This window comes from Pseudophryne corroboree, chromosome 4 (assembly GCF_028390025.1).
Source record: "Pseudophryne corroboree isolate aPseCor3 chromosome 4, aPseCor3.hap2, whole genome shotgun sequence".
Taxonomy (NCBI): domain Eukaryota; kingdom Metazoa; phylum Chordata; class Amphibia; order Anura; family Myobatrachidae; genus Pseudophryne; species Pseudophryne corroboree.
In genome coordinates this window covers 527,912,335-527,937,024 of record NC_086447.1, presented here as the reverse complement: position 1 = coordinate 527,937,024, position 24,690 = coordinate 527,912,335, and the positions used below count along the sequence as shown (strand labels likewise).

Genomic DNA, 24,690 nt, shown 5'->3' with positions numbered 1-24,690 from the left:
CACATTTACCACAGTAGCATAAAAGTATTGAACTACAGAGACAAGTTGGTAATATGTGGGAGCATAAAAATATGATAGTCACCATTTGTGATTTGTAAGACTAACCTCACAACAGCCTGAAATGACTTGCCTACTTTGGAATATATTGAAAATATCTGACATCATAACCAGTTTTTAACATACAAAATAGGCAGTTCATACAAACACTGATACTAAGGCGGATATTCAAATTAGTGCAGAGTTTTCCGACAGTCGGAAAACCGGCACTAACTCGACCGTTGGCTATTCAATCACAGGCATTTTCAACAGGTTTTTGCTCCATTTTCGCCATGCCTTTTCGATTTTTTTGTGTCGAATCGGCATGGGCAAAAACGTACCAAAAAGCTGTCGAAAACGCCCGCGAGATCAACAAAACACGGCGAATTTGCCGATCCATGTGGTTTTCATCCCAGCCGGATTTTTCGACAAGTCAAAAAAATCGGGCCAAGCTTTGAATAGGTTGAATGTGAATTTGACCTGCAAACTGGCGGAAAGTGCAGTTTTTTTGACAATTCAAAAAATCGGGCAGGGCTTTGAATAGGTCGAAATGTGAATTTGACCTGCAAACTGGCGGAAAGTGCAGTATTTTTGACAAATCGAAAAAACGCCACTAATTGCATACCTCCCTAAGCGGGATACAAATAGTATTATTGTGAAGATTAGCAATGCTAACCGTGCTAGGGTCATGGGTTTGATTCCAACCAGGGACCTATTTGTGTGGCTTTTGTATGATCTCCATCTGTCTGTGGCTTTACTCCAGTTGTCCTGGTTTCCTCCCACACTCTAAAAACATTCTGGCAGGTTAACTGACTTTAGTGTTAAAACATTATATGGGGATATATATATGAAAGCATGGAGAGAGAAAAGTAGCAACCAATCAGCTCCAGTCCTTTTTCAAACACAGCCTGCAACTTGGCAGTTAGGAGCTGTTTGGCTGGTACATTATCTCTCTCCAAGGTTTGATACATATCCCACATAGGGGTATATTCAATTGGTGTCGAATCCCACAGTGGATTCGACGGTTTTCCGATTCGACAGCATTCGACTGTCGATACCCTCCTTCCCGGGCACTGAATTCGACATTCAATTTGAAATGGATTCGACATGCCTCCGGTCGGAAAGTGACCAATGCTCGGATTGTGGGCGGCCGGGATTCGAATTCATGAACATCACAATCTGGTCAGAAAATGGCTCCATTATTGTAGTCAGTGTTAAAAAATATGATATATATGTTAAAAATGCAGATTGCCCTAAAAAAACGATTCCACAAGACAGCTGACAGTGCTTTGGTGAAGTGTAACCTGGGTAAAAATGTTGAATCATGGGTACATTCCTTCCCTCAGCCCAGTAAAGAAAAAATATTTGGGGAAAAATCCAAATATAATAATGTGGCTCTTAAATACAAAAAGCAATGATATAATTACTTCAAATATAAATCTATATGCTATTATAAATTTTAAAAAAACACAAAAAAAATTAAAGTATTTAAAATTTCTTGTCAGCTAACGACAGAAAAACTTGGCGTAATGAAATTGTCGAAAGTCATGTCAAAAAGCACTGATACCGATTCGACAATCTTCAATTGAATATACTTTTGTCAAAATGCCGGGTTTTTAACATTACAGACATTCGACTGTGGAAAAGTCAAAAGTCGAAACGGATCCAACAGCTTTTTTGTCGAAAAGTGCCGTATTGAATTGTCGAATCCAATTCGACATGGGTTTTTTAATAGAAAAAGCTCAGTTTTTCAACAAAACAAGGGATTCTACACCAATAGAATATATCCCATAGACTGTAAGCTCTAGTTAGCCATGATTCAATGCCCCCTGGAAATGTTGCTTACTATGAAGGCATTATCCCCCCCCAAAAAAAGTACTGTGCTGCATTATCTTAAATGTCTGAGCTGCTGTGTATAATGATCTACAATCAAACACTGCCCACTGACATATTTCCAGAAAGCTGCTTTCCACAGTAAAAATCTTACTTAGCATTACAGCAAATAAAGTCACACCAAACATTTACCTAGTTTTCTTGTTCAAAAATAACACTTTAAAAAACAGAAATTCAGTCCAGAGATTTTCCAATTTTTAAACAATTTTCTTTTTTAACAGACATACAGTATACGGTACATAGTACATAACCAACAAGCACGTGAGAAGCATTGCCATGGCAAGCCAGAGTCAACTGATTTACCTAAGTGACACTCATTTATCACTTTCACATATATAAATCTATGCTTCTTACATGGTTTTCAAAAATTACTTCTTAAAACAATTCTATTATTTTGCATGTCAATTTTTTCAAACACTACATGTATTTACCCCCATTAAATATCTGAGCCAGGATCGACTTTCTGATATTAAGGGGTCTATTTACTAAGCCTTGGATGGAGTTAAAGTACAAACCAATCAGCTCCTAACTGCCAAGTCACAGGCTGTGTTTGAAAAATGAGAGGAGCTGATTGGCTGGTAGTTTATCTCTGTCCACTTTATCTCCAGCCATGGCTTAGTAAATAGACCACTTAATGTCATAGACTCATCATAGAAAAAAATTACCTATAGATTCACACTGATCTCATTTCTGGTTGTAGAGTGAGCCATCAACCAGAAATTATACCATGGAAAACCCCAAAACAGGATGTGCCACACTTTATTATTATGGCATTAGGAATGATTTCCTTACCGACAACTTCCTGAACAGGTGCTCTGCTTCCAGTGAGAGTCGGGGTAGGAGGTCTGTGGACTTTTTAGTTTGCTCACGAGTGGAGATCCAGAGTTAAAGAGAAACGTTTTAATTATGAAGTTAGCTCATTCTTTCTTGTTTCTTGAGTCAGTTACATGTGTAAATGTGTGTATCAGCATGGTACAATAAGATGGTGGAGCTATACCTATATATTAATAGCAGAAGGAGAGCCGGTCCTAGGCATAGGCAAACTAGGCAAATGCCCAGGGCATTTGGAATATCTAGGGGCACAAGCAGCTTCTGCTGATTAATATGATATGCGGCATGCCTATATTCTGTGACTGCGGTTGTATCGGCATATGAAATGCTACATTACAGTGTATTACTGGAAATCACGTAGCATTTCGTATGCAGATACAGCCACAGTCGCACAATGAATATTAGCATGCCGCATACCATTTTAATCAGCAAAAGCTGCTTGTGCATCCTAGTCATGTAGCATTGCAAATAAGATGCATTTTTGCCAAAAGAAATGTGCCTGACGTTAGCAGAGCTGGCCTAGAGCTGCCAGCTGACTCACTGCTGCTGCATGGCGTATTGAGGCAAGATGTATGTGGACACATCTGTATCCAAGCAGAGGCAGAGGTCACAGTTTTAGAGGCCATGTGAGTGCTGTGTGCAGGTGGGTTGGTTGTGTAGTAGTGTTTGACATATGTGTAAGGTGCACTATGTGTGTCATTATGTGTATAAATGCACTAATTATGTGTAAGGTGCACTATGTGTGTCATTGTGTATAAATGCACTAATAATGTGCGGCATATGTGAAAGGGACATTATGTTTGTAAGGTGATAAAGTCAAATATTTACCTTTGAACATAAGCTATGTATTAACAACGTGAAGCCGTTATGGCCGCTAAACCACGTGCACGTGCTACGCACTTTGTACGCTATATGCGTACAAAGACTTCGCACATGGTACGCACGTAACGTACACACGCTGCGCTGGGTGTACGGAATACACACACAGCGGGCGCACACACAGTTGATAACCTTTAAACCTTTTAAATGAACGCAGTAAGGGTATGCTTATACTGTAAACCTTGGCAATGTAAAACCACAATGATGTAATGCTTAAACCTTTAACGATGTGAATATGGTATGAGCGGTTAATACGCTAAGAGAGAGACCCTATATAATAACTGGTGAAACACACAAGACCTGGTAAGGTTCCAACACCTTCTTAGAAGATTCCTTAGTATATATATATATATATATAAAAAATAAGATTTTACTTACCGATAAATCTATTTCTCGTAGTCCGTAGTGGATGCTGGGGACTCCGTCAGGACCATGGGGAATAGCGGCTCCGCAGGAGACAGGGCACAAAAGCAAGCTTTTAGGATCACATGGTGTGTACTGGCTCCTCCCCCTATGACCCTCCTCCAAGCCTCAGTTAGGTACTGTGCCCGGACGAGCGTACACAATAAGGAAGGATCTTGAATCCCGGGTAAGACCCAAACCAGCCACACCAATCACACCGTACAACTTGTGATCTGAACCCAGTTAACAGTATGATAACAATGAAGTAGCCTCTAAAAAAGATGGCTCACAACAATAATAACCCGATTTTTGTAACAATAACTATGTACAAGTAATGCAGACAATCCGCACTTGGGATGGGCGCCCAGCATCCACTACGGACTACGAGAAATAGATTTATCGGTAAGTAAAATCTTATTTTCTCTAACGTCCTAGTGGATGCTGGGGACTCCGTCAGGACCATGGGGATTATACCAAAGCTCCCAAACGGGCGGGAGAGTGCGGGTGACTCTGCAGCACCGAATGAGAGAACTCCAGGTCCTCCTCAGCCAGGGTATCAAATTTGTAGAATTTTACAAACGTGTTCCCCCCTGACCACGTAGCTGCTCGGCAAAATTTTAAAGCCGAGACCCCCTCGGGCATCCGCCCAAGATGAGCCCACCTTCCTTGTGGAATGGGCATTGACAGATTTTGGCTGTGGCAGGCCTGCCACAGACTGTGCAAGCTGAATTGTACTACAAATCCAACGAGCAATAGTCTGCTTAGAAGCAGGAGCACCCATCTTTTGGGGTGCATACAATATAAACAGCAAGTCAGACTTTCTGACTCCAGCCGTCCTGGAAATATATATATATATATATATATATATATATATATATTTTTAGGGCCCCGACAACGTCTAGCAACTTGGAGTCCTCCAAGTCCCTAGTAGCCGCAGGCACCACAATATGTTGTTTCAGGCGAAACGCTGACACCACCTTAGGAAGAAACTGGGGACGAGTCCGCAGTTCTGCCCTGTCCGAATGGAAAAACAAATATGAGCTTTTTTTAAGACAAAGCCCCCAATTCTGACAATCGCCTGGCCGAGGCCAGGGCCACAACATGGTCCCTTTCCATGTGAGATATTTCAAATCCACAGATTTGATCGGTTCAAACCAATATGATTTGAGGAATCCCAACACTACGTTGAGATCCCACGGTGCCACTGGAGGCACACAAGGGGCTGTATATGCAATACTCCCTTGACACACGTCTGGACTTCAGGAATTGAAGCCAATTTTTTCTGGAAGAAAATCTACAGGGCCGAAACTTGAACCTTAATGGACCCCAATTTGAGGCTCATAGACACTCCTGTTTTCAGGAAGTGCAGAAATCGACCTAGTTGAAATTTTTTCGTGGGGCCTTCCTGGCCTCACCCACGCAACATATTTTCACCACATGTGGTGATAACGTTGTGCGGTCACCTCCTTCCTGGCTTTGACCAGGGTAGGTATGACCTCTTCCGGAATGCCTTTTCCCTTAGGATCCGGCGTTCAACCGCCATGCCGTCAAACGCAGTCGCGGTAAGTCTTGGAACAGACAAGGTCCCCGCTGGAGCAGGTCCTTTCTTAGAGGCAGATGCCACGGTTCCTCTTGGAACAGACATGGTTCTTGCTGAAAGCAAATCCCATCTTAGCTCCCGAGGCCATTAGTCCTCTGTGAGCATCTCTTGAAGTTCCGGGTACCAAGTCCCTCTTGGCCAATCCGGAGCCACGAGTATAGTTCTTACTCCTCTACGTCTTATAATTCTCAATACCTTGGTTATGAGAAGCAGAAGAGGGAACACATACACCGACTGTTACACCCACGGTGTTACCAGGACGTCCACAGCTATCGCCTGAAGGTCTCGTGACCTGGCGCAATACCTGTCCCGTTTTTTGTTCGGGCGGGACGCCATCATTTTCACCTTTGGTCTTTCCCAACGGTTCACAATCATGCGGAAAACTTCCCGATGAAGTTCCCACTCTCCCGGGTGGAGGTCGTGCCTGCTGAGGAAGTCTGCTTCCCAGTCGTCCACTCCCGGAATGAACACTGCTGACAGTGCTATCACATGATTTTCCGTCTAGCGAAAAATCCTTGCAGTTTTGACCACTGCCCTCCTGCTTCTTATGCCGCCCTATCTGTTTACGTGGGCGACTGCCGTGATGTTATCCCACTGGATCAATACCGGCTGACCTTGAAGCAGAGGCCTTGCTAAGCTTATAGCATTACAAATTTGCTCTTAGCTCCAGTATATTTATGTGGAGAGAATTCTCCAGACTTGATCACACTCCCTGGAAATTTTTTCCCTGTGTGACTGCTCCCCAGCCTCTCAGGCTGGCCTCCGTGGTTACCAGCATCCAATCCTGAATGCCGAATCTGCGGCCCTCTAGAAGATGAGCACTCTGTAATCACCACAGGAGAGACACCCTTGTCCTTGGATATAGGGTTATCCGCTGATGCATCTGAAGATGCGATCCGGACCATTTGTCCAGCAGATCCCACTGAAGAGTTCTTGCGTGAAATCTGCCGAATGGAAGCGCTTCGTAATAAGCCACCATTTTTTTTTACCAGGACTCTTGTGCAATGATGCACTGACACTTTTCCTGGTTTTAGCAGGATCCCGATTAGCTCGGATAACTCCCTGGCTTTCTCCTCTGGGAGAAACACCCTTTTCCTGGACTGTGTCCAGAATCATCCCTAGGACCAGCAGACGTGTCGTCGGAACAACTGCGGTTTTGGAATATTTAGAATCCACCCGTGCTGTCGTAGAACTACTTGAGATAGTGCTACTCCGACCTCCAACTGTTCTCTGGACCTTGTTCTTATCAGGAGGTCGTCCATTTTCTTTGAAGACGAATCCTCATTTCGGTCATTACCTTGGTAAAGACCCGGGGTGCCTTGGACACTCCAACGGCATCGTCTGAAACTGATAGTGACAGTTCTGTACCACGAACCTGAGGTACCCTTGGTGAGAAAAGCAAATTTTGGGACATGGAGGTAAGCATCCCTGATGTCCCGGGACACCATATAGTCCCCTTGTTCCCAGTTCGCTATCATTGCTCTGAGTGACTCCATCTGGATTTGAACCCTTGTAAGTGTTCAAATTTTTCAGATTTAGAATCGGTCTCACCTAGCCTTCTGGCTTCAGTACCACCCTATAGTGTGGAACAATACCCCTTTCCTTGTTGTAGGAGGGGTAATTTTATTATCACCTGCTGGGAATACAGCTTGTGAATTGTTTTCAATACTGCCTCCCTGTCGGAGGGGGACATTGGTACAGCAGACTACAGGAACCTGCGAGGGGGGAAACGCCTCGACATTCCAATCTGTGCCCCTTTGATACTACTTGTAGGATCCAGGGGTCCTGTACGGTCCCAGCGTCATGCTGAGAACTTAGTAGAAGCGGTGGAGGGCTTCTGTTACTGGGAATGGGCTGCCTGCTGCAGTCTTCTTCCCTTTCCTCTATCCCTGGGCAGATATCTTATAGGGACGAAAAGACTGAGGCTGAAAAGACGGTGTCTTTTTCTGCAGAGATGTGACTTAGGGTAAAAAACGGTGGATCTTCCAGCAGTTGCCGTGGCCACCAGGTCCCATGGACCGACCCCAAATAACTCCTCCCCTTTTATACGGCAATACATCTTTGTGCCGTTTGGAATCTGCATCCCCTGACCACTGTCGTGTCCATAAACATCTTCTTGCAGATATGGACATCGCATTTACTCTTGATGCCAGAGTGCAAATATCCCTCTGCGCATCTCGTATATATAGAAATGCATCCTTTAAATGCTCTATAGTCAATAAAATACTGTCCCTGTCAAGGGTATCAATATTTTTAGTCAGGGAATCCTACCAAGCCACCTCAGCTCTGCACATCCAGGCTGAGGCGATCGCTGGTCACAGTATAACACCAGCATGTGTGTGTATACTTTTTAGGATATTTTTCTGATAAGCATGTGAGCGCCTTATCCACCCTGAGGGGTGTTTCCCAATGCGCCTTAACTTCTGGCGGGAAAGGGTATACCGCCAATAATTTTCTATCGGGGGAAACCCACGCATCATCACACACTTCATTTAATTTATCTGATTCAGGAAAAACTACAGGTAGTTTTTTCACCTCACACATAATACCCTTCTTTGTGGTACTTGGAGTATCAGAAATATGTAACACCTCCTTCATTGCCCTTAACGTGTGGCCCTAAAGGAAAATACGTTTGTTTCTTCACCGTCGACACTGAAATCAGTGTCCGTGTCTGGGTCTATGTCGACCGACTGAGGTAAATGGGCGTTTTTTACAAGCCCCTGACGGTGTCTGAGACGCCTGGACCGGTACTAATTTGTTCGCCGGCCGTCTCATGTCGTCAACCCACTTGCAGCGTGTTGACATTATCACGTAATTCCATAAGTAAGCCATCCATTCCGGTGTCGACTCCCTAGAGAGTGACATCACCATTACAGGCAATTTGCTCCGCCTCCTCACCAACATTTTCCTCATACATGTCGACACACACGTACCGACATACAGCACACACATAGGGAATGCTCTGATAGAGGACAGGACCCACTAGCCCTTTGGGGAGACAGAGGGAGAGTTTGCCAGCACACACCAAAATGCTATAATTATACAGGGACAACCCTTATATAAGTGTTCCTCCCATATAGCATTTAATATATATGTATATCGCCAAATCAGTGCCCCCCCTCTCTGTTTTAACCCTGTTTCTGTAGTGCAGTGCAGGGGAGAGCTTGGGAGCCTTCCCCTCAGCCTTTCTGTGAGGGAAAATGGCGCTGTGTGCTGAGGAGAATAGGCCCCGCCCCCTTTTCGGCGGGCTTCTTCTCCGGAGATTGTGAAGTCTGGCAGGGGTTAAATACATCCATATAGCCTCAAGGGCTATATGTGATGTATTTTTCGCCATACAGGTATTCTACATTGCTGCCAGGGCGCCCCCCCCCGCGCCCTGCACCCTCCGTGATCGCTGTGGGAAGTGTGCTGACAGACAATGGCGCACAGCTGCAGTGCTGTGCGCTACCTGAGGAAGACTGAAAAGTCTTCTGCCGCCTGGTTCCGGACCTCTTCAATCTTCAGCATCTGCAAGGGGGTCGGCGGCGCGGCTCCGGGACGAACCCCAGGGCGAGACCTGTGTTCCGACTCCCTCTGAAGCTAATGGTGTCCAGTAGCCTAAGAATCCAATCCATCCTGCACGCAGGTGAGTTGAAATTCTCTCCCCTAAGTCCCTCGATGCAGTGAGCCTGTTGCCAGCAGGACTCACTGAAAATAAAGAACCTAAAAACTTTTTCTAAGCAACTCTTTAAGAGAGCCACCTAGATTGCACCCTTCTCGGACGGGCACAAAAACCTAACTGAGGCTTGGAGGAGGGTCATAGGGGGAGGAGCCAGTACACACCATGTGATCCTAAAAGCTTGCTTTTGTGCCCTGTCTCCTGCGGAGCCGCTATTCCCCATGGTCCTGACGGAGTCCCCAGCATCCACTAGGACGTTAGAGAAAAGGGGAAAACAATTACAGCTTATACACTACAAACCTAACATCAATATCTAAACAGAATAACAAGAAATAAGATATAAACATTAGCAATGCGATCGCAAATACAAGCACACAGAGAGAGAATGAATGGCATACACAAAGGGAATAAATGGCTACAGTGAACTTACACACATGGGAATGATTCGCAAGCGCTTCTGGAACCAGCCTCCAGCCTTCAGTGTGAAAACCTTGCAGAGAGTGAGTGACTGCCCCAGCAATGGTGGTCCTTATATTTACAGCATACATTCACAATACAATGGTCCCTATAATCTCATTGTTCATTGGACACAGGAATGTGTCTCCACATTATAGTAAAGGTCATAGGTGGGTTTAAACAGGTGGGATGTGTCCTTCTCCAACTGCCCAGGTGGGAGGTATCCTCTGGATTTCCCCCGCATGTGTAATAAACTGCAAATACATTTAATGTTCCAAACATACTTTTGTGCATAACTATACGCAGCAGCGAACAATCTCTTCCTAACCAACACTGAAATGTTACTATTAAAATACTCTACAGCTGGATACTAAACACCACCTTTCTACCTTTGTCTGACCCTTCATATCATGCAAAGAGGAATCCCCATGTCCACAAACCATTTAAACTAAGCATTTTTACTGACATTGTTAAGGGAAATATTATCTTCAAAACACACTATATAGGTTAAATATGATATAAACGAGTCGCCCGCTACAAGCTCACAAACCCTACCGTAAATGCGCATACCACGCGCCAAAGCGCACGGCCGTAGAAGCTTCATTACGCTAAGTGCGAATATGCGCACGCACCGCAGAGCGTGTGCACGCGCAGCGGGCATGTGCATGGGGTTAGTACAAGGCATGTGAATCATGATATTTTTCGACTTTGACAAAGGTCAATAATAACATGCGGCATATGTGTATAAGGGCATTAATGAAGGTTGGTATAACGTGTAAGGCGCATTATGTTTATAAGGACATTAATAATGTGTGTTATATGTGTAAGGGGCATTACTGTTTGGTATTAGGTGTATAAAGGCATTACTAATGTGTGGCATTGTGTGTGTAAGATGCTCTACTGTGTGGCATAATGTGTAGAAAGGGCACTTCTGTGTGGTCTAATGTGAATAAAGGGCAATATGGTGTGGTGTAATGTGAATAAGGGGCACTACTGTGAGGAGTAACATATATAAGGTAAAGTGATATAACGTGAATAAGGGACGCTAGTGAATAACGTTGTACTACTGTGTAGCATCATTTGAATTGGGGGTACTATTGTGTGGCCATGCCCCTTCCCAGCAAGAACATGCCCCTTTTTGGGTTGTGCGCCAAACAGATATAAATATACAGGATTTACGGACATCAAGGCTCTATTTCTGTTGTAGCGTAATCTTATATGAGAATACAGGATTTATGGGCAAAAAGACGCCATTTCCCTTATCCAAGATGGCCAATTGGGCTTCAAGCCGACACAAAAGGTCTGAGGGGAACTGGGATCTGCTAACTCCACAAGAGATGCTATACAGATAGCCAGCGTGTGAATGAAAAGAAAGTTTAATACAAAGGAGACTACTTTTGGGACTTCATGCAAACAAAGATAATCTTCATTTAACCAATATAGCGCTGACCTGGAAGCGATGCGCCACTCCGTTTAGACTGGAATTAGAGGGGATCTGATGATTTGAATTGAAAATCCCCGCTGTGGAACACAGCAAAGGTCGGACATGAACCTCAGACGTAGCTTCCGGGAACGGCAACCCGGAAGTTAGGCGTCACAGATCGAACCAGCAGTCATTACTCAATTAAGAGGGGTATATAAAGCCCACCAGCCTCACAGTCTGTCATACATTTCTTGAAAAAGGTCCATTGTGCGAATGAAATGCTAGAAAATTGGATGACAAGCTGCGAGTATCTTTCTATACCAGTGACCACGTGCTGTGGAAAGCCCTGTGCGGTGGTGCCAGGCTTTCAAGCCAGGACCAACATCTGCTTAATAAACTAAGCCCACCGCCCCTTCAATGCTGGCTGAGATACTCATTGCACAAAGCACAAGTCACTTTGTTACAGCTACCAGTTTATAAGTAATCTGGTATATCCATGCACTTTTGTCTTTTTAAATGTTGTTGATATTTGAGTATAATAAAGTGTGTTTCATATTTTGCCTAAACCACATCTGGAGATTATTTGAAAAGGAGATTTATGGTAAACTTACCATTGTTAAATCTATTTCTCCGAGGTACACTGGATTCCACAGGGAATAACATTAGGGTGTAGAGTTGGACTTGATCCGAGGCACCAACAGGCTAAAAACTTTGACTGTTCCCAGGATGCACTGCACCGCCTCCTCTATATAACCCCTCCTCCATGCACAGGAGCTCAGTTTTGTTAACCTCGCAGAAAGAGATTTAACAATGGTAAGTCTACCATAAATCTCCTTTTCTGCAGCGGGGCACACTGGTATTCCACAGGGAATAACATCGGGGATGTCCTAAAGCAGTTCCTCATGGGAGGGGACACACTCTAGCGGGCACAAGAACCCGGCGTCCAAAGGAGGCATCCCGGGAGGCGGAAGTATCAAAGGCATAGAACCTGATGAACATGTTCAGAGGACCACGTAGCCGTCTTGCACAATTGTTCTGTGGACACACCATGGCGAGCCGCCCAAGATGGTCCAACAGACCGAGTAGAATGAGCCTTGATAGCAGCAGGAAGAGCTGGTAGACCAGCCTGCGCATAAGCTTGTGCAATCAGCATTCTAATCCATCTGGCCAAAGTTTGCTTGTTTGCAGGCCAGCCACGTTTGTAAAAACCAAACAGTACGATGAAGCAATCAGACCTCCGAATGGAGGCAGTCCTCTCCACATTTATACGGAGAGCCCGAACCACAGCCAAAGACCTTCCTTTGGAAGACAACCCAGGAGAGATAAAGGCCGGAATCACAGTCTGTTAGGGTCTCCTGCCCTGTGCTGCCACGTCGTCATGGCAACCGGGAGACTAGTGCTAGTGGAGTAACCTGAGCGCAGCTTATACTCCGGTTCGGGTCTTTTGCTGTGCAGTGGTTATAGGCTCTGTGCACGGCAGGGGATCCGGTGCTGGTTTTTGTGCTCACAGTCTGTGAGGTCTGAGTGGGGCGTGGACAGCACCTGCTTTATAAGGCCTCTTTTCAGGGTAAGCAGATGCTGCTGAATCTTTGTTGGTTAGTCAGTTCATGAAAGTTAGCCAGTACTGTGTAGGTTTGTATTTGTTTGTTGCTTACTGCAAATAGGCCTGGGGATTTGGTATTACACTCTGCCAATCCAGACCTAGCAGTAAGACTGGAGTCAGTCGTTTAGCTTGCTGGGGTTCTGTTACTACTCTGTGAACTTAGCAAGTTTGCGGCTGTATTCTAAGACTTGCCTGTCTAATCCTGTCTCACTGTGCTAGGTGTCAGGGGTCAGTTTAGTGGCAGTAAGCTAAAACCTGTGCACTGCAAGTGAGAATTAGGATTGTGGAGATTCTCCTTGTGTCTATCATTCCATCTCTGACCAAGGAGTTTACTGCCACACCCGTTGGTAACCCTTTAGGGTTTTGCTGTTGCCCTTAGCAACAGCATTTCGGGTTCTCTACGTATTAAAACACAACATCTTGCTTTTCCATCTGAGCAGTTCTCATACAAGGGAGATACCCAGTTCCTTAGCTTCTGGGCTTCTCTGTTCACTTTGTGTGTATTTTGTTACCCTATCACCTTCTGTGTACATTATGTCATATCCCCCAGTTTGTCTGTGAGTCCATCTGTTTTGCATAACAGTTCAAACACCAGTACATTCCTGCAGACACTGGAGTGCATAACAGTCCTGACACCAGTACATTCCTGCAGACACTGGAGTGCATAACAGTCCTGACACCAGTACTTTCCTGCAGGCACTGGTGTGCATAACATATTCAGCAGCCGAATACTCCTGTTGAAATTTTGTGGGAATATGGAGCATACCCCTCAAAATACGTTGCAACAGGTGGTCGATCAGGTGCAGGTCCTGACTCGACAATTTAATGATTTGTCCATTAAAATGCACACCTCCCAGGCTGCTGGCGGAGCTCCCGCAGCAGCAGCACCTGCAGGGGTTAAGGAGCCGAAAGTAAATCTCCCGGATCGTTTTTCTGGAGATCGCTCGCAGTTCTTTTGTTTCAAGGAGAGCTGCAAGCTATACTTCCGGCTTAGGCCTCAGTCTTCTGGGTCGGAGATTCAGCGGGTGGGCATAGTGATTTCCTTGCTACAAGGAGACAGGTCTGGGCATATGGGTTGCAGCCTGACTGTCCGTCGCTTAAAAGTGTTGACGCTTTTTTTACGGCACTGGGCATGTTGTATGATGACCCTGACAAGACGGCCTCAGCCGAGGCTCAGATTTCGATCCTTAAGCAAGGGCGAAGGCCAGTTGAGGTTTACTGTACGGAGTTTCGGAGGTTGGCCCATGATACCCAGTGGAATGACCCAGCCCTGAGACACCAGTACCGAAGAGGTCTTTCTAACCACATAAAGGACCAACTGGTACAATATCCCTTGCCTGATAGCTTGGATCAGCTCATGCAGTTATCCATCCGGGTGGATAGACGGCTGAGAGAGCGTAGGCTTGAAAGGGAGACTGAGATTTCCTTCCTTCCCAAGGGAACCTCAGACTCTGAGGAATTTTCTGAGGAGCCTATGCAGATTGGGGCTACCCGCCTCTCCTCGCGTGAGAAGACGCGGAGGAGACAGCAGGGGTTGTGTTTGTACTGTGGGAATAAAGGTCATGTGGTGTTATCATGCCCAGAAAAGCCGGAAAACTTCAGGGCCTGAGGGTGATGGGAAATATCCTGTCAGGCCAGAAGTCAGAATTTCCCAAGAAGACTTTTATCATTCCGGTGACCTTGAAGATCCTCGGTCAAACTGTCAAGACTGAGGCCTTTGTGGACAGTGGGGCCGACGGGGTTTTTATGGACCGCCAATTCGCCCTGAAACACTCTGTTCCCTTAGTACCCTTGGCATCGGAAATTGTGATTTGTGGGTTAAACGGGGAACCATTATCCCAAGGTAAAATTACCTCTTGCACTAGCCAGATTTCTTTGTTTATTGGAGCCACACACTCTGAAAAATTGTCCTTTTATGTGACTGTCTGTACTTTTGCCCCATTGGTGTTGGGGTTACCCTGGTTAAGGGCCCACAATCCTCAATTTGACTGGGTCTCTGGGGAGATTCTTAGTTGGGGTACTGATTGTTTCAGGAGTTGCTTGAGCCTTCCAGTCAGGCTCTCGCAGCTAAGTTTGCCAGGATTGCCAGGGTGTTATGCAGATTTTGCGGACGTGTTCTCCAAAAAAGTTGCAGAGGTACTACCTCCCCATCGCCCCTATGACTGTGCCATTGATTTGTTGCCAAATGCTAAGCTTCCCAAGAGCAGGTTGTACTCCCTGTCACGTCCTGAGACTCAGGCTATGGCAGAGTACATTCAGGAGAACTTGGCTAAGGGATTTATCAGACCTTCACAGTCTCCAGTTGGGTCGGGGTTCTTCTTCGTGGGTAAAAAGGACGGTTCGTTGCGACCCTGCATCGACTTCAGGGAATTGAACCGTATCACGATTAAAAACTCATACCCACTGCCTCTCATTTCGGTCTTGTTTGACCAGCTTCGTACTGCCACCATTTTTTCTAAGATTGACCTACGCGGTGCGTACAATCTAATCCGAATAAGAGAGGGGGATGAATGGAAGACTGCCTTTAATACCCACTCAGGGCATTATGAATATTTGGTGATGCCTTTTGGGCTCTGTAATGCCCCGGCAGTCTTCCAGGATTTCATGAATGATGTGCTCAGGGAATATTTGGATAGATTCTTAGTTGTATACTTAGATGACATCCTAATCTTCTCCCATTCCCTGGAGGAACATCGGAAGCATGTACGCTTAGTCCTCCAGAAACTCAGAGACCACCGGCTTGGGGCGAAGCTGGAGAAGTGCGAATTTGAAGTTCAGCAAATCGCATTTCTAGGATATATTATCTCCCCAGAAGGTTTCCAAATGGAGGGTTCCAAGGTACAGGCAGTCCTGGATTGGGTGCAGCCCACTAGTTTGAAGGCGCTTCAGCGTTTCCTGGGCTTTGCGAATTTTTATAGACGATTTATCGCTGGATTTTCGTCTATAGTGGCGCCCTTGGTGGCACTCACTAAGAAAGGGGCGGATGTTGCTCACTGGTCTTGTGAGGCTAAAGCGGCTTTTGCCCGTCTCAAAAGGGCATTTGTTTCGGCCAAGGTGCTGCGACACCCAGATCCAGAGCGTCCTTTTGTGGTGGAGGTGGATGCCTCTGAGATGGGTATTGGGGCAGTGCTTTCTCAGATGGGAGTGTCTGATAATCGCCTTCATCCCTGTGCTTACTTTTCCTGTAAATTTTCGCCTGCCGAGATGAATTATGACGTGGGTAACCGGGAATTGTTGGCTATTAAGGATGCACTCGAGGAGTGGAGACACTGGCTTGAGGGGGCTAAGTTTGTGGTCTCAATTCTCACTGACCATAAGAATCTGGCATATTTAGAGTCAGCGAAGCGTCTCAATGCCAGGCAGGCACGATGGGCTTTGTTTTTTGCTCGCTTTAATTTTTTGATAACATATCGCCCTGGGTCAAAAAACATCAAGGCTGATGCGCTCTCGCGGAGTTTTGCTCCAATCCAGGAGACCACCGAGGAGCCGTTGCCCATTGTTTCCCCATCATGTATTAAAGTTGGCATTACCCAGGACCTCTTATCATTAGTCCTTAGAGCACAGGAGCAGGCTCCTCCAGACCTTCCGGTAGGTCTTTTGTTTGTGCCTCCTAGGTTAAGACAGCGAGTGTTCCTGGAATTCCATGCCAAGAAGTCGGCAGGTCACCCGGGTATTGCCAGAACTCGGGAGTTGCTATCTAGGGCGGTGTGGTGGCCCTCGGTGGCTAAGGATGTGGATCAGTGGGTTCGGGCATGTGACATCTGTGCCCGAAATAAGACTCCTAGAGGGGTTCCTGTTGGCCCATTACATCCACTCTCTATCCCATCTAAGCCATGGACCCACATTTCAATGGATTTTGTGGTGGACTTGCCCAAATCCTCGGGGATGACAGCCATCTGGGTTGTCGTTGACAGGTTTTCGAAGATGGCGCACTTCGTTCCACTGGTTGGGCTGCCATCAGCCAGACGCCTGTCTGAATTATTTATGCTGCATGTTGTGCGTCTCCACGGGTTGCCACTTGATGTGGTCTCTGACCGCGGATCCCAGTTTGTGGCCAAATTCTGGAGGGCATTTTGTTCCGATCTCCAGATTTCTGTCAGCTTGTCGTCAGGCTACCATCCGCAGTCTAATGGGCAGACTGAAAGGGCGAACCAGTCCTTGGAGCAGTTCCTCAGGTGTTATGTCTCCAAGTGTCAGACTGACTGGGTTGCTCATCTGTCCATGGCGGAGTTTGCCTATAACAACGCGGCTCACTCTGCTACAGGGATCTCTCCCTTCCTTTGTGTGTATGGGCATCATCCTAAGGCCAATTCTTTTGACCCCCTGGACTCCACGCCTGGTGGTTCCTCTGTGGTTTCGGTCCTTAGAGGTATTTGGCGGAAAGTGAAGAAAGCCCTTGTGTCTGTGTCATTAGTGACCAAAAGGGTTTTTGATAAGCGGAAAAGACCCTGCAGCTTCAAATTAGGAGACTTCGTCTGGTTGTCTACCAAGAATTTGAAGTTGAGACAGCCATCTCATAAGTTAGGGCCCAGGTTCATCGGCCCTTATAAGATCACCAGGGTTATCAATCCGGTGGCATTTCAGTTAGATCTGCCCCGTTCTTTGGGTATCAATAAAACATTTCATTGTTCCCTTTTAAAACGGGCGATTAGTAATCCTTCTTCCAGTGGAAGACCTTCCCCTCTTCTGATACGTGGCCAGAGGGAGTTTGTTGTTGAAAGGATTCTTGACTCCAAGGTGGTTCGGGGTCGGCTGTAATTTTTGGTGCACTGGAAGGGGTATGGCCCGGAGGAGCGGTCGTGGGTGCGCAGTTGTGATCTTCATGCCCCCAGACTGATAGCTCTTTCTTCTCGCAGTTCCCCGATAAACCCGGTGGTAAGGGTTCTTTGACCCCTCGTCAGAGGGGGGGTACTGTTAGGGTCTCCTGCCCTGTGCTGCCACGTCGTCATGGCAACCGGGAGACTAGTGCTAGTGGAGTAACCTGAGCGCAGCTTATACTCCGGTTCGGGTCTTTTGCTGTGCAGTGGTTATAGGCTCTGTGCACGGCAGGGGATCCGGTGCTGGTTTTTGTGCTCACAGTCTGTGAGGTCTGAGTGGGGCGTGGACAGCACCTGCTTTATAAGGCCTCTTTTCAGGGTAAGCAGATGCTGCTGAATCTTTGTTGGTTAGTCAGTTCATGAAAGTTAGCCAGTACTGTGTAGCTTTGTATTTGTTTGTTGCTTACTGCAAATAGGCCTGGGGATTTGGTATTACACTCTGCCAATCCAGACCTAGCAGTAAGACTGGAGTCAGTCGTTTAGCTTGCTGGGGTTCTGTTACTACTCTGTGAACTTAGCAAGTTTGCGGCTGTATTCTAAGACTTGCCTGTCTAATCCTGTCTCACTGTGCTAGGTGTCAGGGGTCAGTTTAGTGGCAGTAAGCTAAAACCTGTGCACTGCAAGTGAGAATTAGGATTGTGGAGATTCTCCTTGTGTCTATCATTCCATCTCTGACCAAGGAGTTTACTGCCACACCCGTTGGTAACCCTTTAGGGTTTTGCTGTTGCCCTTAGCAACAGCATTTCGGGTTCTCTACGTATTAAAACACAACATCTTGCTTTTCCATCTGAGCAGTTCTCATACAAGGGAGATACCCAGTTCCTTAGCTTCTGGGCTTCTCTGTTCACTTTGTGTGTATTTTGTTACCCTATCACCTTCTGTGTACATTATGTCATATCCCCCAGTTTGTCTGTGAGTCCATCTGTTTTGCATAACAGTTCAAACACCAGTACATTCCTGCAGACACTGGAGTGCATAACAGTCCTGACACCAGTACATTCCTGCAGACACTGGAGTGCATAACAGTCCTGACACCAGTACTTTCCTGCAGGCACTGGTGTGCATAACATAGTCTCTTGGTTAAGGTGGAAAGTTGACACCACCTTAGGCAGATAACCAGGGCGAGTACGGAGAACTGCCCGGTCACGATGAAATATCAGGAAGGGCGGACGACAGGACAAAGCGCCTAAGTCCGACACTCTTCTAGCAGAGGCAATAGCCAACAGGAACAAGACATTAAAAGTAAGCCATTTCAGGTTCACCGAATCAAGAGGCTCAAAGGGAGACCCTTGCAGGGCATTAAGGACAACAGATCCCATGGAGCCATAGGAGGGACATAGGGAGGTTGTATCCGCAAGTTACCCTGAGTGAAGGTATGAACGTCAGGAATAGACGCAAGTTTCCTCTGAAACCACACCGACAAGGCAGAAATATGAACCTTGAGGGAGGCCAGACGAAGGCCAAAGTCCAGGCCTTGTTGCAGAAAAGCCAGAAGCCATGGGGTTCTGATCTCGTAAACATCATAGTTCTTAGCAGCACACCAGGTGAAGAGTTCCAGACCCTGTAGTAAATCCGAGCCTTCAACATAGTTTGGTTGACTGCCTCAGAGAAACCTTTTGCCCTCAGGAGTGACGCTTCAAGAGCCACGCCTTCACATCCAGTCTGGCCAGGTCTGGGTAGACACAAGGACCCTGAACCAGACGGTCTGGGCGTTGAGGAAGTAGTAGAGGACGTTCTATCGATAGATTCTGCAGGTCTGAGAACCAATGCCGTCTGGGCCACGCTGGAGCAACTAGAAGTAGCATTCCCCCTTCATGCTTGCACTTCCGCAGAACCCTGGGCAGGAGTTACACCGGATGGAACATGTATGGCAGTCGAAATTTCCATGGAATTGCCAGTGCGTCCACGAACGCTGCTTGAGGATCCCTTGTCCGTGATCTGAAGACCGGAACTTTGTGATTGTGTCGAGACGCCATCAGGTCTACGTCTGGTAGGCCCCACTTGTCCACTAGGAGTTGAAACACCTCCGGATGAAGGCTCCACTCTCCGATGTGTATGTCCTGACCACTGAGGAAATCCGCTTCCCAGTTGAGGACACTCGGAATGAACACTGCCGATATTGCTGGCAGATGGTGTTCAGCCCAATGAAGGACTCTGGACACTGCTTTTCAGCTTCGAGTGCCGCCTTGACGATTTATGTCCGCCACCTGCGGTGGTGTTGACCGAATGTACTTAAACAGGCCTGTTCCTTAACAGAGGCAGGGCTAGTGTCAAGGCATTGAACACTGCCAGCAGTTACAGAATGTTGATGAGGAGGATATACTCCTCCTTGGTCCAGTGACCCTGGAGAATGTGTTGCTTGAACACCGCGCCCCATTCCCGCAGACTAACGTCTGTCGTCAGGAGAACCCAGTGGGGAATCTAGAAGGGACGGCCCCTGCTCAACTGTTGATCCTGGATCCACCAGGACAGTGATAAGCGGACCTCCAGGAGTCAGGACCATCAGTTGAGACCAGAGCCGCTGAGGCAGACCGTCCCACTTGGATAGGATTAACCGTTGGAGAGGGCGAGAATGGAATGGAGCATACTCCACCATGTCGAAAGTCGACACCATCAGGTCTAGTGCTTGCATCGCCGAGTGAATAGACACTTTTGGGCGAGAGAGGAAGTCTCGGATCCTGTCCTGAAGCCTCAGGACCTTCTCTGAAGACAGAAACAGCCTCTGGCTGTGCGTATCCAGCAGGGCCCCCAGGTGCACCATGCGCCGCGCAGGGAGGACTTTTTCCAATTGATCAGCCATCCGTGGGCTGTGAGGAATTGCATCAGCTGGAGATGACTCAGGAGGACATCTTGGGAGCTTGCCAGGATCAGCAGGTTGTCCAGATACGGAAGGATCCTGATTCCCTGTTGACGGTATGAGCTGTCATCACAGCCATGACCTTGGTGAAAATCAGGGGGGCTGTAGTCAGTCCAAATGGCAGAGCTCTGAATTGATAATGGAGGTTGCCAATAGCAAACCGCAGATATTGCGGATGCAAAATGGCAATAGGTATATGCAGGTAAGCATCCTGTATATCCAGGGATACCATGTAGTCCCCAGCTTCCATGGCCAGTACAATGGAGCACAGTGTTTCTATACGGAACCTGGAACCTCTCACAAACTTGTTTAGTGACTTGAGGTTGAGAATAGGCTGGAAAGACCCATTGGGTTTTGTTACTAGAAACAGGGTAGAGTAGTAGCCCCTCCCTGTTTGGGAGATAGGCACCGGCACTCTGGTCTCCAGGAGGGATTAGACAACCAAGTGTAGAGCTTGCTCCTTCAACGGGTCCGATGGGATGACCGTTGCACAGAACTGGCAAGGGGGACGGCTCTTGAAAGAGACAGCGTACCCGTGAGACAACTTCCTGCACCCACGGGTCTGAAGTGGTCCTTAACCAGACCTGTGTGAACTGCAGGAGTCGGCCTCCCACCCTGGGGTCCCCCAGGAGGAGGCCCGCCCAGTCATGGTGCAGGCTTGTCCTGTTTGGAAACAGGCTGACGGGCAGCCCAGGATTGTTTAGATTTGGGCTTACCGGTCTTGGAAGTACGAGGCTTGCCCGAGTACCCCTGACCCTTTGATTTACCTGAGGTCCAAAAGGAACGCAAAGTAGTACTTTTAGCTTTCGGAGCAGGAGCAGTATTAGGAAGGCACGCAGTCTTAGCAGAGGCTAAGTCAGTCACAATCTTATTAACATTTTAACCAAAAAGGATGTCTCCCTTAAAAGGAAGGACCTCCAGAGTCTTCTTAGAATCTAGGTCCACCATCCAGGACCGCAACCATAGAATCCGGCGAGCAAAAATAGATGTAGTGGACGCTTTGGACGCCAGAATACCTGCCTCAGAGGACGCCTCTTCAATATAATGGGAGGCGGTGGTAATATGAGACAGACACTGTTTGGCAATGTCAGAAATATCCTGAGGTAGCTCTTCCTCCGGTACCTGGACACACGCATCAATAGCTTTTGCAGCCCAAGAGGCCGCAATAGTGGGCCTGTGAATTGCCCCAGTTAGGGAATAAATACACTTCAGGCATCCCTCCACACGCTTATCTGTCGGTTCCTTCAGGGAGGTGACAGTGGTAATAGGCAGAGAAGAGGAAACCACAATCTGGGTGACATGAGAGTCGACCGGCGGTGGAGTTTCCCACTTGTTAGTCAACTCCGCAGCGATAGGAAAATGAGCCAACATCTTCTTGGATAGGGCAAACTTCTTTCCTGGGGAGACCCAAGCCTCTTGACGTATGTCAATTAAAAGGTTAGAGTGAGGAAAAACTACCTTTGCCACCTTCTGATGTTTGAATTTATCAGGCTTTTTTGATGCAGTAGTGGGATCAGTTTCATCATCAATCTGGAGAACCATTTTGATAGCTTCCACTAATTCAGGGACATCAACCTGAGGTACATGCTCCCCATCAGAGTCTGCTGAGTCAGAATCAGTCGGATCAGTATAGGCCCCATCTTCATCAGAAGAAGTATCTGAAACATGAGTGGATTGAGAGGAGGAAATCACACGCTTAGAGGACCCCTTAGCCCCAGAGGGCTGAGATGTAGACTTCTGTTTAACCAAGGATTTATTCAAAACCTGCTTCTGGTTAGATAGTGTGTCCGCCCTAGGCGGGTTAGCTACAGGGACAATTTATGGCTGCAATGGCACAGGCAGTCCCACATGGGGCGTAAGACGTGTTACTAAAGTATTTAACATACAAGAAAAGGCTGCCCACGGTGGCTCTTGGTTGGCCACGGGGGCCACAGGTTGAGTGGGAGATGTAAGGGACCCAGTACCCACATCCCTAGCAGCAGGTTCCCCTCTCTGCAAATCTGTGGAAGCAGCACTGCCTGATGCAGGAGCGTCCACGAAATTCCCACCCTGCGTGGCAGACATTATGAGGAATGTAGCAATGGGGCACACAGTACAATATAGCCAAACAATAGTATACCGCAATCCCCTGTTTTATGTGCTAATAAAAGCAGGACACAAACAGAGAAATGAATCAGTATGGGGTGACTCAAAGTACACAGAAAAAATACACTGAAATGTATAGACTGTGTAGCACTATATATGTATATTTATATTCAAATAAATGTGGACCCTGACGCACTTATCCTCACAGGGTTCAGAATATAGTGATCGCAAGGGTGTGATACACTTGAAAAGGAGAGCACACACAGTAGCTATATGGCCCACTCAGTCACAAACACAATGCAGGAATAATGTACACAACAATAATACTGCAATGGATAGGCAATTTACATACAATAGCAGATATGTATATGCAGAGAGATATAACAATGCACAACAGTACTGGATGTATATCACAGAATAATTGTACCACCTATTCTGTCTGCAACATACTTATTTCTTAACTAACACAGTCAAATGACAGGTAGAATACGCAAGTATCCTGTATATGCACGGTGCTGGAACAGGCGGCTATATAGAGGAGACAGCACCCAGCAATCCCATAGAGAGCTGCCCTTAGCTAAAAATGGTGCCAGGTCTCAGCAGGGAGTGAGGGGAAAGTGAAAATAGCTCCAGGGCGGGAACATCTGCAGTAGATGGCGCCTGCAGCTGGGGGGAGGGGCTACAGGTAGCGCTCTATCCCCACAGTGCTGGACTTCACCACCGGTACTTAGTGGAGCCTAAAATATATGCCTGTGCTCCGTTTACTGTCCTGGTGGATATAGTCGGGTCCCTGAGCAGTACACAGTCCATGCAGGCCGCGCACGAATCGCGGTTTGTACCCTGGGGGACCCTCTTACCACCTCCCCAAGTCCTGCAGCTACGCGATCCTGGAGATGATGCAGCGGCAGTGTGCCAAAATACTGGTGCGTCTCCGCTGTAAGTACCCGGGAACCAGGCCGCGGGAGTATACAGCGCCGCAAAGGGGAGGTGATGGAGCCACAGCACAGCATGTCTCCCAGACATAGAAGTGCTGCGGCTCAGTCAGCATAGTAAAAGTTTTCTTCATTTTTCAAAGTCTGTTAGCGACCTGCACTGCAGGCACAAACTTTAAAACTGAGCTCCTGTGCACGGAGGAGGGGTTATGTAGAGAAGGCGGTGCAGTGCATCCTGGGAACAGTCAAAGTTTTTAGCCTGTTGGTGCCTCGGATCAAGATCCAACTCTACACCCCAATGTTATTCTCTGTGGAATCCAGTGTACCCCTCTGCAGAAATAATGGTTATTCAAATGGCTGTAGGAGTATAACGCACCTCCTCTCATTATTTAAAATTTTGTTTACATTCTATGTACCTGGCGCCAGTGTTTTCCACTTATTGTTTGCAATGCAGGACTCCCTGGCGCGGCGCAGCGCAGCTGAAAAGGGGGAGTGACATAGAAAAGAAGGGCATGGCTTCATGGGAGTGCTGCATTCGCGAGCCACGCCCCATTTCCGTCACTATGGGAGTATGCCCAGCAGTCTGTAAGCTGCTGGCATGCCCCCAGTCCCTCTATCTCCTGTGAATAGACGCTGTGTGCGTGCGCACAGCGTCTATTCCCCACTGCTCAGCTAGGCAGAGCAGCGAGTGACAGGAGCCTCCCAACTGGAACGTGACCTGCTGGGTGGTCTGGAAACTGTGACAGTCATTTGCAGCCACCCACTAAGTGGGAATTTTTTTGAAATTCGATTCCTAAGGGTATGAAGAGGTAAAATGTTCCGCCTAGCAAAGCTTTGCCTGGTTGAAACTGGGCAGATCACCTAGTTAACCTGATTTGTCTCTGCTCATTTTTAGGGCCGAAACACACGAGGCAGCTGGCGCCGCCTGGCAAACACCCGGCCGGCTTTAAACCGCTGCCGTGATGTAAAGACACATGCAGCGCAATGTGTCCTTACACACGGCACGGTCCCGGCCCGGCTGCCGGGTTGCAGCCGGGTCTCACCACTGGAAGGTCCGGCTGCCGGGCGGGCGCCTGGCCGTCTTTGCAGCCAGTAAACCGTGTGTGTGAAGGGGAGCTTTCACACACAACGGTTTTTTCCCAAGCCGTGTCTAATGCTGCGCATGCGCACATTATCACACACGGCTCAAAGCCGTCCTGTGTGACAGACTCTGCCGGT

General features: G+C 47.3%; 1 protein-coding gene across 2 annotated transcripts in view; it reads right to left on the bottom strand.

The window, feature by feature from the left end:
• The window catches only part of LOC134909900 (cingulin-like protein 1), a 288,659-nt gene that overhangs the window by 243,239 nt on the left and 20,730 nt on the right, over positions 1 to 24,690 (bottom strand). The window contains exon 3 of one of the 2 annotated variants that reach the window (XM_063917267.1): positions 2,722 to 2,800. The exons of the other annotated variant lie outside the window; for it this stretch is intronic. Within the exon in view, the coding sequence (XP_063773337.1) occupies positions 2,722 to 2,800 (79 nt within the window). The remainder of the gene's footprint in view (positions 1 to 2,721; positions 2,801 to 24,690) is intronic. 2 annotated transcript variants of the gene reach the window in all.